Raw genomic sequence first — 17,406 nt, 5'->3', positions numbered from 1 at the left:
GTCGTCTGCTAAAATTGTAAAGTTCATTCAATTTGCTCCAAAATTGGAAGAAATATTGTCAGAGTAGCAAACAGCTTGGAACCTGATCAGACGCCGATTTAATCGGCGTCTGAACTGGTTCCAAGCTATTTGCAAAGGCTGTTAAATTCGCCTGCAGCAGGCTAAGGGTTAAATATATACTGAGCCCCTCAAAATATTTACTAGTATGACTTCAAAAGAACTTCCACAGATTTTCTACGAAGTGAAATTCACCACACAGTATACCTTGATTATGTTTCGAGACTGTAGTTTGAGCAGGTTTTCGTTGTTCACTGTCCCTCTCTAGAATATCTTTGTATTTATTTGTTTCCGAGGCCAAGGATTTCAGGTTGTCTTCGGCCGCAGTTCGCTCCACCTCAAGCTGATGTATCTTTCCCTGCAGGTTTCTTAGAGCACTTATCACAGCTGAAACAGAAAAAACTAGAGCTATCACTAAAGGTGATGAATGTACCCCCGCATGCACTGACACAGTACATTGCAATCTGACGCACACAAGATTGCATAATTATGTGGACTGTATGTATATAGACTGTATGTATACAGTATAGTAACAAAAAAACAAAGTCCCATAACTATGAAGAATATTTATCTAAAAGAATGTAACATGCACCATGCACAACTAGGGTTGGTACTGATCACTTGTGTGAAGTTTCATTAAATTGTGTGCAAGGGTTTGGTAGATTAGGCACGCACAAGATTGCATATGCAGACTGTATGTACATAGTATGTTAACAAGAAACAAAGTCCCATAACTCTGCAATTTTTGTCGCTGAAAGAACCTAACATGCCCCATGCACAACTACTGTTGTTACTGATCACTTGTGTGAAGTTTCATTAAATTGTGTCAAGGGGATGAAGAGAGATGGTGCGCACAAGATTGTGTCTATGTATATAGTATAGTAACAAAAAAACAAAGTCCCATAACTCTGCAAATTTTTTTTCTGAAAGAACCTTACATGCCCCATGCACAAATACTGTTGTTACTGATCACTTGTGTGAAGTTTCATTAAATTGTGTCAAGGGGATGAGGAGAGATGGTGCGCACAAGATTGTGTCTATGTATATAGTATAGTAACAAACAAGAGCTGTCTCCGTAGGATGACACATGCCCCCGATGGCACTTTGAATGAATAGTTATGGCCGATGTTAGAGTTTAGGACCTTTGACCTACGGAGCTGGGTCTTGCGCGCGACACATCGTCTTACTGTGTCACACATTCATGCATAGTTATTTAAAAATCCATGCATGAATGACAAAGATATGGACCGGACATGCCCATCAATGCACTATCATGAAAAATGATCTTTAACGTCTAAGTGTGACCTTGACCTTTGAGCTACAGACCTGGGTCTTGCGCACTGCATGTCGTCTTACTGTGGTACACATTCATGCCAAGTTATTTGAAAATCCATCCATCGATGACAAAGATATGGACCGGACACACCCATCAATGCACTATCCTTTAACGTCTAAGTGTGACCTTGACCTTTGAGCTACAGACCTGGGTCTTGCGCACTGCACGTCGTCTTACTGTGGTACACATTCATGCCAAGTTATTTGAAAATCCATCCATCGATGACAAAGATATGGACCGGACACGCCCATCAATGCACTATCCTTTAACGTCTAAGTGTGACCTTGACCTTTGAGCTACGGACCTGGGTCTTGCGCACTGCACGTCGTCTTACTGTGTTACACATTCATGCCAAGTTATTTGAAAATCCATCCATCGATGACAAAGATATGGACCGGACACGAAAATTGCGGACAGACCGACAGACAGTTCAAAAACTATATGCCTCCCTTCGGGGGGCATAAAAAACAAAGTCCAATAACTCTGCAATTTTTTTTTCTAAAAGAACCCAACATGCTCCATGCACAACTACTGTTGGTACTGATCACTTGTGTGAAGTTTCATTAAATTCTGTCAAGGGGATAAGGAGAGATGGTGCGCACAAGATTGCGTCTACGGACAGACAGACGGACAGACAGACAGACAACCTGAAACCAGTATACCCCCCCTTACAACTTTGTTGTCGGGGGGTACAATGAACAGTTTATAAATTTCAAAACCTTTTTTTATTCTTTTCCTATGTTTAGCACTAAAACTACATGTATACTCGAAATATGTTCAGCCCAGCAGAAATGGAGACAGCAAAATGTACATTCAAAGTAAAACCAACAATGCTAAACTGTCACATACAGTCAAACCTGTAATAAGCAGCCAGGGAAGGAAGCAACACAATCTGGCTGCATAAGGCAGGTGACTGCTTCAGCCAGGTTGAACATAGAACAAAAACTCAATTTGGGAAGATAGCTAACTGACTGCTTAAGGCAAGTGGCTGATTAATACAGGTGACTGCTGAGGCAGATTCAACTGTACATTATCATCACTGCAAATTAATTATGACTTAGAAATACTCTACTAATTGAACAGATACTGTCGCTTATGATTAATTCAAGTGCCATTACTCTAAATATACTGACAAATTGTTTTAAGCCATACACATCTTGAATATATTGGGTTAGCTCCAAGAAATTATACATTAGTAACTGGAGGGGCCTCCGTGGCTAAGTGGTTAAGGTCGCTGACTTCAAATCACTTGCCCCTCATCGATGTGGGTTCGAGCCTCACTTGGGGCGTTGAATTCTTCATGTGAGGAAGCTATCCAGCTGGCTTACGGAAGGTCGGTATTTCTACCCAGGTGCCCGCTCGTGATGAAATAATGCACGGAGGGGCACCTGGGGTCTTCCTCCACCATTAAAGCTGGAAAGTCGCCATATGACCTATCATGTGTCGGTGCGACGTTAAATCCAACAAAAAAAAAAAAAAAAAAAAAAAAAAAAAAATACATAAGTAAGTGAGCAGACACTGTCAATTTTTATACATCTTGAAAAGGGTGCTATATAAAATTGATATAATAATTTACACAATTTTGACAAATTCAAAGGCCATAACTACAGTAACACTAGTTTGATCAAGCTGATTATTGAACTTGACCAAGCCATTATACCTATAAACAGTCTGACCAAGTTTGGTGAACATGTGTTGAGAACTGCTCAAGTAAAGAGCTGGCAAATTCTGTGGATGCCCCCTGCCCTTCGCCAGTAATCTCATAATATGTTCAGTTACAAGGGCATATCAAAGTCCCCGATTAAACTAAGTCTAAATTTCGTTACAAGTTTACAGCAATTAAGTTTCCTCACAGTTTTTTTTAACCAATAGGTGAATCATGAAAAAAAAATATCAAAAAGTTGAAACTGAATTGTACCTTTTCTATTTCCCTCTGGATATGAACTGACTGGTTTATATGGCGGTCTTTCGTAATCATCATTGATGAAAGGTTTTGTGGGCGGGTAGTCTAAATACATGGTGGAATCTTCTTCGTCTGTGTGGTTACGATATGATCTGGTGTTTGTTGGCGATTTTCTCATCAGTAATGAAGAATAATTCTGAAAATAGATAACAGACTTGTTAGAAAAAAAAAATAACTTCCCCACTGCAACAACAAATTACTTCTTCCTTGCATAAATAACTTTTTCCACTGCAACAACAAATTACTTCTTCCTTGCATAAATAACTTTTCCACTGCAACAACAAATAATATCACCCTTACAACAACAAATAATTCTCCCTTGCAACAAATAAGTTATCTCTTCCTTGCAACCTGGCAACAAACAACTTCTCCCTCATAACAAATAACTTCACTGCAACAAATTATTTCTCCCTTGCAACACAGATAACTATATGATAGTATTTTCTCCAACATCCTGCAGCCAAGCCTGGTTTCTCCATTCAAAACTCAGCATAAACAAATACAAATATAATTCGGAAAAAAATGTAATAAACTTTTTGCTCTCATTACAAATTCCAATATAAAGTATTATTTTCAACTTCTGTTGTCTCCCAAAACAAAACACTTGTCACATCTATATGATTATAGTGAACTCAACACAGCAAAAACCATTATATTGTTAACTTTTTCCTCTTTTACTTATCCAGGTGAAAAATGTGTTAAAAGCTTTTACTCTCTAAATCATACATTTGGTCAAAACTTGCAAAAATACCTTTATGCATAAAATATGATATCCTATCCCTGTGAAAATTAACTCAAAAACATGCTTGAATAGAAACTGAATTATTCATGAGCAAATTCCTCTTTGACCCATAAATAAATCCATTTTTTTTCTTCAAAAAAATCATTCAATCTAATCCATGTTAGTCCAGCAAACTTTTTGCAAACAGATATTGGAATTTTTTAACCCCGTATAAGCATAAAATCTGTCTTGTAGTCTAGTATAAATTCCGCCTTAAATCAATCAAACGTAATATAATCCTGTATTGAATAGCATTAAAATGATCAGAACATAATATCGCGGGTAGCTAAACGCCTTTCAATGGTCCATTCGGACTGATAAATTACCAAAAATGCACACATTAACTTATCAATAAAACTGTTTACAGTTCATTGCAAAGGCAATTTCGAATTTAAATTTATGAACGTTTAAAATAATCATAATTAGACTGACCTTCCAAACCTTTTAATCTAGCTTTTGAACATCAATAAAAAGAATCTATTATGACTTTGTTTGAAATTTTAATCCTATTAGCGAAAAAAGAAGTTTTGACATGAACTATATGAGCCGTGCCATGGGAAAACCAACATAGTGGCTTTGCCACCAGCATGGATCTAGACCAGCCTGCGCATCCGCGCAGTCTGGTCAGGATCCATGCTGTCCGCTAACAGTTTCTCTAATAGCAATAATAATTATTGGTTATGAAAGCGAACAGCAGGGATCCTGACCAGGACTGCGCAGATGCGCAGGCAGGTCTGGATCCATGCTGGTCGCAAAGCCACTATGTTGGTTTTCTCATGGCGTGGCTCATACATTATTATATATCAGTAGCTTAATCAGTGTATAAAAACAAGTAAGCATATTGTGACATATAATAAGTAAATCTGGTGCAAAAAAGTATAATCTGGTCAAGGAAGAATTGTCCAGTAACATAAATAGCCACAATGTATTTTACATGTAGTCGGAAAAAATCAGATGGTTATTCATGTCTATAGATATAAAATACTTTTTCTATTTTCTTTTAACATTTTAGCAAAATGCATTTCTTTCATAATGAAAGAAATGCAACCTTCTTAATCTACAGATCTTATTTTACCTGACTGTCCAAGTATAATGGTAACAATGATATGACATACTCCTGACTATCAGACGTACTGGATGAAGAACAACTACTGTGTAACGAGTTACTCCGACTCAGTATCGGCTCCGAGGAGCAACTTGACCCAGAACTATAATATAAATCCATTTCTGCTTCTAAAATATTCCGGTTTCGACTTTGCAATCATGAAATATTTAAATAGTTATACTATGAAAACAATCAGTGAGCAAGAAATGTAAATCCCTTTAAACAATAATGCTACATTTGTCACAGTCCGATTCTTTGTTTTTCACGGCCTATCAAATTTCTTTCTGCTGATCAATTTATTCAATACTTTATTACTTTCCCTAACAAAATAATCAGTTCAGTCTGCATAAAATCTAATCAAAACGTCCAACAAAATGATCACATTTTATCTTATAAAATAGCCACTAAGAATTTAATGGTCAACTTCCACTACTGATTTTCAGTATTATTTACCATTGTAACATATTGTATGAATATAGATTGTAACACGGCATAATTTAATAATTCATAAGGAGCAATTAGGAGACAATACATGTATCTATGGGGAGGGCGCCATATCAATAATAATGTATATATCTGCAGGACCCTGTCTCAATATGATAAAATACCGGCCTTTTGTAACTAAACAATAATAGTGGAGTTTGGTTACAAATTTTAGTAACCTCATTGTTGTGCAAAGTAAATATTTCTTAGGGCAAAGACTGATTAAGATCAAATTCATAATAATTTTTGGAAACTGTTTTTTTTTTCCAATCTCAGATTCTTTTCTCAAGTTCATCTATAAGTCTTAAAATATTAATGATAAACATAAATAGTACAGATAACATGGTTTCTTCATAATTCATATATAATATATTACTCTTTTATCCTGTTGTTTGAATAAAATGTACTTTTCTTGGTCTAAAATATATACACTTTAGTGAGCTTAAAAAGGATATACATATACAAGAATAACGAAACTAATCAATTCACAACAACTCTTTAATAAAAAATCCACCTAGACTTCCCCAAATCAGGAAAAATCGAAGGCAACTACCATATACAGAAATTAATTAAAACTTTTTATCAGAAGCTGGCGTGCTTTATCGTGACGATCTACTCAGTGCGTGATTATAGCAACTTGTATCCTGCAAGTTTTTTCATATTATAAGAAGCATAATGGGAAATTCACGGTATTCAATTTAGATATTCAATTCAACAATCTACAACTACTTTACTGTAATTCTAAACAAATTTAAAGGGACTAGACTCCAGATTTTGGCTTTCAAATTGCAGTTTGGTATATTAGGAGATTTTGCTTCCTTTAACCACCTTAAAAAAAAGCATGTACCATTCAGGAGCCTTGACATTAAAACTTTTCCTACCTTCGTGACCAATATGCCACTGAGGAATTTTTACTTAATCATGACCGTTGAAAAATGAAGCTTTAATTACCGGTCAGGCAGTTTACTATAAACGCTTCTCAATTTTGAATGGAAAAATTAGTAAACAACTCAAATCTCCTGTGCTTTCATAAAATATGATTTGTCAGTTTAAACTAAGTTTCAAAGCCTTCTTGAGAAATATAGCAATATTACTGATACCTAAAAATATTCTCTCTTTTTTTTGTTGTCATGCAATATGGAGGTCAGTGCCTTTAAAACCTTCACCATACATTCATTTTTTTTTCTCCAATTTTTGTTCTGCTCTGATTCTTTCTTTTTGTTTTTTGGACAGTCCATCTGTTATGCAACTATGGTAAGTCAACCTGTCACAAACAAAATAAACCTCGCCTTGGGATCAAACCCGTGACCAATTGATTCATGTTCTTATGCTCAAACTTCTGTACGGACGTAATGATTTTTTTTTGAGTTGCGAAACTACATTTACACATTTTTATACAACATTTCTACAAGAAACTCCCTTCACGAAAAATTGCCCTATAAACCAAAATATGGTTTCCAATACTTGAATAAAACTGACTTATAGCTCACAGGTGAGCTGAAAAACTACTTCACAGATAAAAGTTAATAAAAGCAGAAAAGCTGTTTATCAACACCATAGAAAACTTATTGAAGATAAATTAAGACGTCACCGTAAATCACCTATTGAAGATAATTACACTAATACCTGATGACATGATACCTCGTATTAGACCTAATCATACTGGATTACCGATAATTCTCTATCAAACAAATAAAAGCCATTCTCATCTTTATGACAGTCAATAATTCACCTTTATGAGGCTTTATTGAAATAATAAATTCTAAAACATATAAAAATTCATTTTAGGATGTTCTTAAACCTCGTAAAACTATGGCTTGCATAAACAAGAGAGTTTTTGCACTTCGCTTCCAAAATATTTCTATATTAAATTCTTTAAAGTGACATGCCTCCAGATGAACAGTAAAATTCAATTTTTAACCCTTAGCCTGCTAAATTTCTATAATGGACTGTTCCATCATTCAGTTTGGGCAGTACCATTTAGTATTCGAAGGGATGTTTACTGAAAATTTACTGACTGAATAGCGAACAGTGCAGACCATGATCAGCCTGCACGGATGTGCAGGCTGATCTTGGTCTGCACTGGTCACAAAGGCAAAACTAATCGCCGCCAGCAGGCTAAGGGTTAAACAAGAGCACCACCTTGTGGGTGCAGACGCTCATCTGATTTTTTTTGTCTCTGTACAATAGAAATATTGTCCTACCCATGATAAGTCCAAAAGGGGCCATAATTCTTGCAAAAAGCAATGTAGTTACGGTACTTGCTGTGTAGAGTCAGCTTTTAATAATTGCACCAACATTTAAAGCAATAGCTTTGAGCTTTAAGGAGAAAAGTTGACCTGAACGCAAAACTTAACTAAGAAATCTGATATATAAGTCCAAAAGGGGCCATAATTCTTGCAAAACGCAGGATGGAGTTACATTTCTTGCTGTACAGAGTCTGCTACTGATGGTGAAGAAGTGTTGTAAGATTTAAAGCAACAGTTTTGATAGTTTAGGAGAAAAGCTGACCTAAACATAAAACTTAACCAGGCAACGCAGACGCCGATCAAGTGATGACAATAACTCATCATTTTTTTTCTTCAAAAAAATCTGATGAGCTAAAAAGAATTAGACAGCAACTGATATTGTAACAGACTGAAAATACTTCAGCCCTGGCCGGTAATCAAACCCGGGACCAGAGTCTGCCACATCAGTCAATGATATTGCTCTTCCATTTCTTACTTGTCCTTATGATACACAAGAAACTGAAAAAAGAATTTTTCAGGGAGGCAGGTGGTGGTGGCGAGTGAGTAATTATGAAGGGGGATTTGGAAGAGGAGTAGGGAGATAGGTGTGTATGGGGGAATACTAAAAATCAATATGCTGTACCATTAGAAATTGTCAGAAGAAGAATGACATATTAACTAATTAGGGGCTGGAAGGGGAAGTTATCCCAAGTGACCTAGACCTTTGGGGTAACGGACCCTAAACCAAAATATGTCTGAAACCTATCAAGGCCATAATCCCCATGTAATATTTAATGACAAATATTATAGTGACATTGTGATTCAAGCCTGTCCTATACTGATTTTTAAACTCAAGATCATAATATTCAGTATCAAAAATATAAAGAAAATCTATCAAAAGATTCAGTCAAACAGTAATAATATGGTGTAAAATAGGGGGAATTTTGCTGTACTTTATCAAAATGAAGACTACTGAATAGTCGAAACGTTGGCATTATATTAAAATTATTGAAACCTGACCCATCTTGTCTGTGTGTTCCATGTATTTTATTCTTTTTCTATCAAAATAATTATCATCAACTTATGATTTTTAATACTCCACACACTTATCAGTAGTCAGGTGTTTTCATAAATATGATATAATGATGTCACACGTGAGATGATTCCCTTTAAACCCACAGCAAGAATACTGTCACAAGTTACTGAAAAATGTGTTATGTGCCATTGACTGTTTCGGGTTAGTGTCCTGTAAAGTTTCGCTGGAAAATATTCATCTGGTCAAAATCTATAGCTGAAACAAAAAGCTGCAAGAATATTCAACGAAGTAAATCAGCCCTGCAAGGGTATCCATTAAAGTAAATCAGCCCTGCAAGAGTATCCATTAAAATAAATCAGCCCTGCAAGGGTATTCATTAAAGTAAAATAAAGTACCAGTAAATCAGCCCTGCATGGATATCTGTTAAAGTAAATCAGCTCTGCATGGATATTCATTAAAGTAAATCAGCTCTGCATGGATATTCATTAAAGTTAATCAGCTCTGCAAGGGTATCCATCAAAGAAAATCAGCTCTGCAAGGGTATCCATCAAAGAAAATCAGCTCTGCAAGGCTATTCATCAAAGTAAATCAGCCCTGCATGGATATCCATTAAAGTAAATCAGCCCTGCAAGGATATCCATTCAAGTAAATCAGCCCTGCACGGATATACATTAAAGTAAATCAGCTCTGCATGGATATCTATTAAAGTACTGCAAGGGTATCCATCTGCATCAAAGAAAATCAGGTCTGCAAGGGTATCCATCAAAGAAAATCAGGTCTGCAAGGGTATGGGTTTGCGCATGACACACCTTCTCACTGAGGTAAAAAATCATGCCAAATATAAACAAGATTGGTCCATACATGTCAAAGTTATGGTCCGGACAAAACTGGACGGACGCACATACACCGAATCGCCAAAAGTGGCGACTATATTAAGCTCACCGCATGAGGGCTCGACAAAAATCAGCCCAATAATGATTTTCATTCCAGAAATTCAGCTTTTGTAATGACTCAGCCCTGTAAAGATCTCCGTAAGAGAAAATTATCAATGCAAGGATCTCCATCAAATAAAACAAGCACAAGGATCTCCATCAAATAAAATCAGCCCTGCAAAAATCTCTATCAAATAAATTCCTACCTTCAATATTCCTCTTTTAGCATGAGAAGCTCTCTCATTAAATCTTACACTCCTCTCCATGAAGGACGTCATACTTTGGTACTTTGTCTTTTCACTTCAAGGCACAATTCATTTGTATTTGTTTTTACAAAACAATAGATAAAATATATTGCCAAACTAATTTTAATTTCAGTGCATACCCCTTGGAAAGTTTTGCGTCTGTCATATCATAAATCATTAAAAACATAAACATTATCCATATGAAATTTTATATCTCAAGTGCTTTTTATCAACAGTTTAATTTATATCCCTTGGAAAAAAAGGTATTTATTCCCGGAGATGTAATTAATTTGAGTTGCACAATGTAATAAAAAGATATCATTTTTAATAAAAACATGCAATATCATGAAAATGGTTACGGAAGTATCTTTTATTAAAAAAAAACAGTCCTTTTCTTTGCATTTCCAACATAAATTTAAAACAAAGATGCAATTTATTAAACATCCCGTCTACACAGACTGCTAAACTTGTAAATCCTCCAGTCTTCAGAAGTTCATATAATTACATATATCGGAATGTTCAGATGCTAAGTCAACGAAGAATTCCTTAAGACGCGACTTTGTCGGCGAATCACACCATAAAACATTGATTGTTTACAATATACATGAATAATAGAACATGTGCGATATTATACATGGGATCTGCATTGATTATCAGTCATTTGTTACAGATTTAATTAACAGACAAACTGATGGTGTCCCGTTTCCTCTTGAAGCATGAGCCATAACGTCTCAATTGTATCGAGTGCTTAAAGGTTTAAGTTACCGGTATTTAAAATTGTTTTAAATTCAAATATTCATTAATTTTTTTTTTAGTCAAATAATAAAAGAACATCCATTCCTTTCTGGTCATGTGTATTACTTAAAATACTTTTTCATTTAGCATTTTTAAAAAATTAGCAATAAATGAACACTTACATTTGAACTGGTTCTAAAATTCTCCCTTCTGTGCAGATTTAACTATCAAGAACGTGCACGCAGTTTTGTAAGTGTTTAAATTAAACACACAAAGATCAAAATGTTGTATAACTTTGTATGCTGTGCACACATATTTATGTACAAGGCATACAAACTTTGCAGTGGCGCATTGTTGTGAAAATTCTCAAAAGTGCTTTATCTCTAACAGTTATTGAGACCTAAAATGTGAAGAGGGCTTTTATAAACTTGTTTGTTTTACTTTCAAGCTGTTAAGAAGTAAATTTGATTTAAAACTTCAGGCGTACCAATTATTTGATTTTATCGTCAAAAATATGCAAATTATAAGCAGGGTGGGACACATTAAATTTTATCAACCCACACTGGCACTATGTCAGTCAAGGAACTTACAAAAATCCACTTAATATAATTTATGTAACCCAGTTTTAAACAGAATTAACTTTATAACAGTACTGTGACCCAAAAAATAAAGTGTTTCAAACATTTCACTATCTGAGATGTCCTGTTAGAATATTAAAAACGTTTACTTGACAAACCAGTCCTATTCTTGGTTACTTTATTTTCTACATTTGTAAAAATGCAAAAACCGAAAAGACCTGCAAAAAGGAAACTTTTAAAAAGAAAAAAATGGAGTAAGGCAATGGGTCTTTTTTTATCAACACTGTTAAAAGAAAGAGAAGAAAAACAGAAAAACTGCATTTATATATCCCATCTTCAACTTGTAAAAATATTTAATTTTTCCTCAAATTAACAAAATAAATTTTACCTCAAATTAACAGAATAAATTTTACCTCAAATTAACAGAATAAATCATCTTTTCCCTCTTTAAGCTATTCCTTCACTAAAACCTTAAGAAAATCCACAGACAGACTTAGAACTCTGCCTATAAAGACTGCAAAATTGAATCTACAAGTCCGAAAATACACATTCATTTTTTACCCATAAATAAACAAAAACAAAGAACTCTTTACATGTATAATGAGCAATAAATAACAACAAAAGATATGTATATATAATCACAGTACCTAGCTGTTATCAGATTTCTGGTACCTTAAGACTTGAGTAAGCATGTTTTTTGAGAAAGGAATTTCACAGTCATTGGTTGGACACCTTGTGTATTGAAAGTAACTGATGAGACGATAGTGAACGGAAACAATGCTAATTGCTCTCCTTTTGACGCCCATTGTCGAAAGATAAGGCAATGACACATTATGACAAACTTGAAAACCACGGTAATTATACAGTGAAAAATTATTTTCTGACATTTTAGCTTGAATGTTTGAAATTTTTCAATCAGAGAAACTATTGTTGTCATCCTTCTGTTGGCATCCCCTTCAAATCACTTTGTATGTTAGCATGTTTCTCAGAAACTACTTTAAGAGAATGATTTCAAAAATTTCAGCTACTTAGTCAAGATAAAAACAGTTTGGTTATATAATATGGCAGTATCGGCATTCGATTCGACTAAGCTATTTTGCAGTATACATCTCAGATATTTAAAATATACGAAATGCAGATATTTCCTTGCCAAAATAATGTACAATATAAATTGTTGTTTTATCAATTATCATGAAATGGGCAGCATGGGAATAAGTTACATGTATCTGTAGGCTACAGTATTCACCAGGTCTTGTTTAAAAGAAAATGACATTTACATTATGGACAACAGAGGCAGATCTATGCATTTGATGGAACATTTAGCTCAATACACAAATACCTTACCACCCACAGATAACAAGCATTTTTTACAAAATGTGTGGCCAAGAACTATTAAGCTATTTATCCTAACCTTTTAATGCTTAAAATGTGGCATAAATACTGACCATATTCAATTTGATTTTTTCTATACCATTTCTTATCTACCCTTTGCACCTGTAATCTAGTACAAATCTTGTCTTCAATAAGTTAGTTGCCAGATCTTTATCTACCTCAATACATGACAATGGGCCGTAACACGAATTACCAAATCAGAAACAATGCTGCTTTTGACATGCAATCTAGTAGTTAAAACATTATATGACTTAACTAACCATTCAATCAATACATGAGCTATTAAGTTGGTCTTTAGGGCATACAAGTCAAGTAGACAAACATTTTAATACTCCAAACTGCAATAACTAGCTAATGACTATAATATTTTTATGTATGCATATTACTATATATAGTAGGGATGGGAACGAATACTGAAATCAATATTTGAATATTCGGTTTGCCATATTCGAATATATTCGAATATTCGGTTTATTTTAATGGAAGCTTTACATACTTATTAAGTGATTGGCATATTCACAACGTATTCATTTGTTTAAAGTGTGGATCATCGTACGTAAAATGGCCAAAAAATGTTTGATTCAGGTAACCCGATCCTTCCTTAGGCTAGCAAAACCCGCTGATCATAGCGTTTTATTTCACGATTCTGTCAGTATAATCATGAACATATTAAACTAATTCAGTGTTTTACTTTCAAAATGATACAAAAAATCAAAACGATTATAATTTAGACAGTCGCAATTTTATCCAAAGATAGCATGTCGTCCCAGTTAAACACGTGACGCGCTGTTGTATTACTGCCGCCAATTTGAAAATTTTCAATCGGCGTGTAAAAATCGTCGTGTAAAAAGCAAATAAGGCAGATTTAAACCTCCATCAACATGAACTTATGCACCAATCATATGTTTTTTCTTGATTTTAATATAAAGTACTTCAAAATTTAATTCAAATACGGCCGATTGCGGATGAAATCCGATTCTGCGGATGGTCTAAAACGTCGTACAAAATATTGTGAAAAGATCGACAATATCTACAAGTTTGGTATTGTTTTCGAAAAAAAAATTCTACAACTTGTTACATAAAACAGGCGCCAATAAAAATGAACAAAAGATAAAAGGATATCACATTTACGCCTAGTACAAACTCTTAATCCGTAGCGATGACCCCAGGTAATTATGCATTGCAATTTTCTTGTTAATTGGACATCTTTTGACATATATCTGACACATTGACGCCTGTTGCAAACTGTTAATCCGTAGCGATGGCCCCTGCCAATTATGCATTGCTATTTTCTTGTTAATTGGACATCTATTGATACGCGATAAACAAACATGACATGGTTTTATTCTGTAGAATTACCATGTTCATATTGCCCAAAATCAGTGATACTTATTTTGAAAAAAAAAAAAAAAAAAAAAAACAATAATTTACGAATATTCGAATTTGATTTTCATATTTTTACATCTCTTATTATTTTGAGATTTGATATACTACATCGCTCATCTGATTTTTTTGTATAACAGAAATACTGTCCTACCCATGACTTTCTAAGTCTAAAAACAGCCATCATTCTTGCAAAAAGTAGGATAGAGTTATGTTTCTTGACGTACAGCGTCCGCTTATGATGGTGAAAAACTGTTGCTAGTTTTAAAGCAATAGCTTCGATAGTTTATGAGAAAAGCTGACTTAAACATAATACTCAACCAAGAAAACTGATTTTCTAAGTCCAAAAGGGGCAGTAATTATTGCAAAAAAGCAGGATGGCGTTATGTTTCTTGCTGCACAGGGTCAGCTTATGATGGTGAACAAGTGTTGCAAGTTTTAAAGCAATAGCTTTGATAGTTTAAGAGAAAAAGTTGACCTAAACATAAAACTTAACCAAGAAATCTGATATTTTCTAAGTACAAAAGGGGCCATAAATCTTGCAAAAAGCAGGATGGAGTTATGTTTCTTGCTGCACAGGGTCAGCTTATGATGGTGAACAAGTGTTGCAAGTTTCAAAGCAATAGCTTTGATAGTTTAAGAGAAAAAGCTGACCTAAACATAAAACTTAACCAAGAAATCTGATATTTTCTAAGTCCAAAAGGGGCCATAAATCTCGCAAAAAGCAGGATGGAGTTATGTTTCTTGCTGTACAGGGTCAGGTATTGATGGTGAACAAGTGTTGCAGGTTTCAAAACAATATGTTGGATAGTTTAGGAGAAAAGCTGAATTAAACATAAAACTTAACCAAGAAATCAGATTTTCTAAGTCCAAAAGGGGCCATAATTCTTGCAAAAAGCAGAATGGAGTTATGTTCTTTGCTGCACAGGGTCAGCTTATGATGGTGAACAACAGTTGCAAGTTTCAAAGCAATATCTTTGATAGTTTAGGATAAAACCCTGACCTAAACATAAAACTTAACCAAGAAATCTGATATTTTCTAAGTCCAAAAGGGGCCATAATTCTTGCAAAAAGCAGGATGGAGTTATGTTTCTCGGTTTACAGGGTCAGCTAATGATGGTGAACAAGTGTTGCAAGTTTCAAAGCAATACCTCTGATAGTTTAGGAGAAAAGCTGAATTAAACATAAAACTTAACTTAGGGCAACGCTGACGCCAACCAAGAGATGACAATAACTCATCATTTTTTTTCAAAAAATCAGATGAGCTAAAAAGACACAGTCATGGAAACTGTGCATTGTATGCCAGATCATCACAAGAGAACAAGTGTGAGAAGTTTCAATCCATTCCCACAAATCGTTACTGTGATACCAGCACACGTATAAAAACTTGCCGACGAATGGGCGAGTACAATAGTTCCACCTTTTCTTTAAATAGCCGCTCCAAACTTTCATCACAATCAAGACAAAACTAGAGCTGCTTTGAGAAAAGCGAATGTCTCCCACAACTGCCTAATCATCTAAATAGCATATCAGTCTTTCTATACTGTTTACTCACTACAATTCAAGGGCCAGAACTCCAAAATACCTGGACCAATTTGGCTCATTATCGAACCTCTCTGAGGTATTATGGTCAAACACATTTTGTTCAAGTTTGGTGAAAATCGGATGAGAAATGTTCGACTGAAAGTGCGGACAAGAGTAAAAAGGCTGATTTTTCGGTAATTCAACGGCCATAACTCCAAAATGCCTGGACCAATTTGGCTAGTTATCGAACTTGGCCGAGGTCTTATGTTCAAACACATTTTGTTCAAGTTTGGTGAAAATCGGATGAGAAATGTTCGACTTAGGGTGTGGACAAGCTTTGTGGCAGACAGACAGACAGACACACACACACACACACACACACAGAGACTGGAGTAAATCAATATGTCTCCCACACCACTGTGTGGTGGGAGACATAACTAAACTACCAGTAAACTAAAATATGACTAAACACTAAAACAGGACATTTTCCTTTTAAATAAATGGAAAATTAATCTTCATGTAAGCTACCTACCTGTACATACAAAGTTTTATATACCGTAATTGATTTTTTGCGCAAAAATTATTTTGAAAATACAAAGGGCAGATTTGACATTTGAACTTGATTTTGGACCTTGACTTTCCATTTACCAACCAAGTTCATGACATTGTGCTCTGCACATCATCTCATCACAACCTACCTATATTTCAAGTTTGAAGAAAACACCTTGAATGGTAATAAAGTTATGCTCTGTACACAAAATATGACGGACCTTTGACCTACTAACTGGGACAGAGGGAGTAATGTAGATTATTGCACTCCAATCACCTCATCACCACCCATCCATATTTCAAGTTTAAAATCAATACCTTGAATAGTTTAAACTTGTGCTTTGGACACAAAATACAAAAGACAGAACACAGTGAATAAGTGTGTGAAATTCAATCCATTCCCACATGTGGTTACTGAGATACCAGCCTAAATACAAAAAAACTTAACCAAAATGGGACGCCAACACAGACGCATGGGTGAGTCCAATAACTCTACCTTTTCTTTGAATAGTTGAGCTAAAAGCCTCAACCAACCAACCCCTTAGTACCCACTTCATATTGCTTTGCGACTTTAAATCAAGGTCCAATGTAGATCTATGCTTTTCATCTAGCACAGTAAAAACCCATGGCAAGCTTTCAGAGTATACTTGGCTACTATCCAGGTTATACTGCAGTAATTCCGTCAAAAATAATTATGTTCTTTAGTGCAGTCCCTAGTAGATAAATTTATCCTAATTTTTCCATCATTGTTTCGGTACCTTGACAAAAAGTCGCTACAAAAATAAACCAGTAATGATGTAATTTATGTGTGCGCATTGCGCGCATCTAATTTAAAACACTAATAAACGGGTCACACATTAAACCAGAATACACCTAAAAACTAGAATACACCGGAATACACTTCACATAACCGGAATACACCTGTATTTTTTAAGTTAAAGGTATTTTTGAAGGGTTTTGATATAATTCAATCATATATATCATAAATAATTAACATACGAAAGGAATATAAAATACGTTTACGCAAAATGATTTTATACGAGAATGAAGTTCGGCGACCGCGCAGGAAATTTCCATAA

The 17,406-nt window shown here is 34.9% G+C and overlaps 1 protein-coding gene across 7 annotated transcripts in view; it reads right to left on the bottom strand.

Annotated features, from left to right (window-relative positions):
- LOC123551549 (centrosomal protein of 57 kDa-like) overlaps positions 1-17,406 on the bottom strand; it is a 50,796-nt gene that overhangs the window by 11,409 nt on the left and 21,981 nt on the right. For 2 of the 7 annotated variants that reach the window (XM_045340571.2, XM_053541040.1), the window contains 2 exons: positions 3,312-3,492; positions 265-444 (listed from right to left, as the gene is read on the bottom strand). In XM_045340571.2, the coding sequence (XP_045196506.2) occupies positions 265-444; positions 3,312-3,492 (361 nt within the window). Of the gene's footprint in view, positions 1-264; positions 445-3,311; positions 3,493-4,107; positions 4,254-5,212; positions 5,418-10,127; positions 10,484-11,083; positions 11,191-11,892; positions 12,013-17,406 lie in introns of those variants that run through there. The other 5 variants (XM_045340576.2, XM_045340578.2, XM_045340570.2 and 2 more) reach the window with 5 other exon arrangements.

The sequence above is a fragment of the Mercenaria mercenaria genome, chromosome 4, assembly GCF_021730395.1.
Source record: "Mercenaria mercenaria strain notata chromosome 4, MADL_Memer_1, whole genome shotgun sequence".
Taxonomy (NCBI): domain Eukaryota; kingdom Metazoa; phylum Mollusca; class Bivalvia; order Venerida; family Veneridae; genus Mercenaria; species Mercenaria mercenaria.
This window is presented reverse-complemented; position numbering and strand designations above follow the sequence as displayed.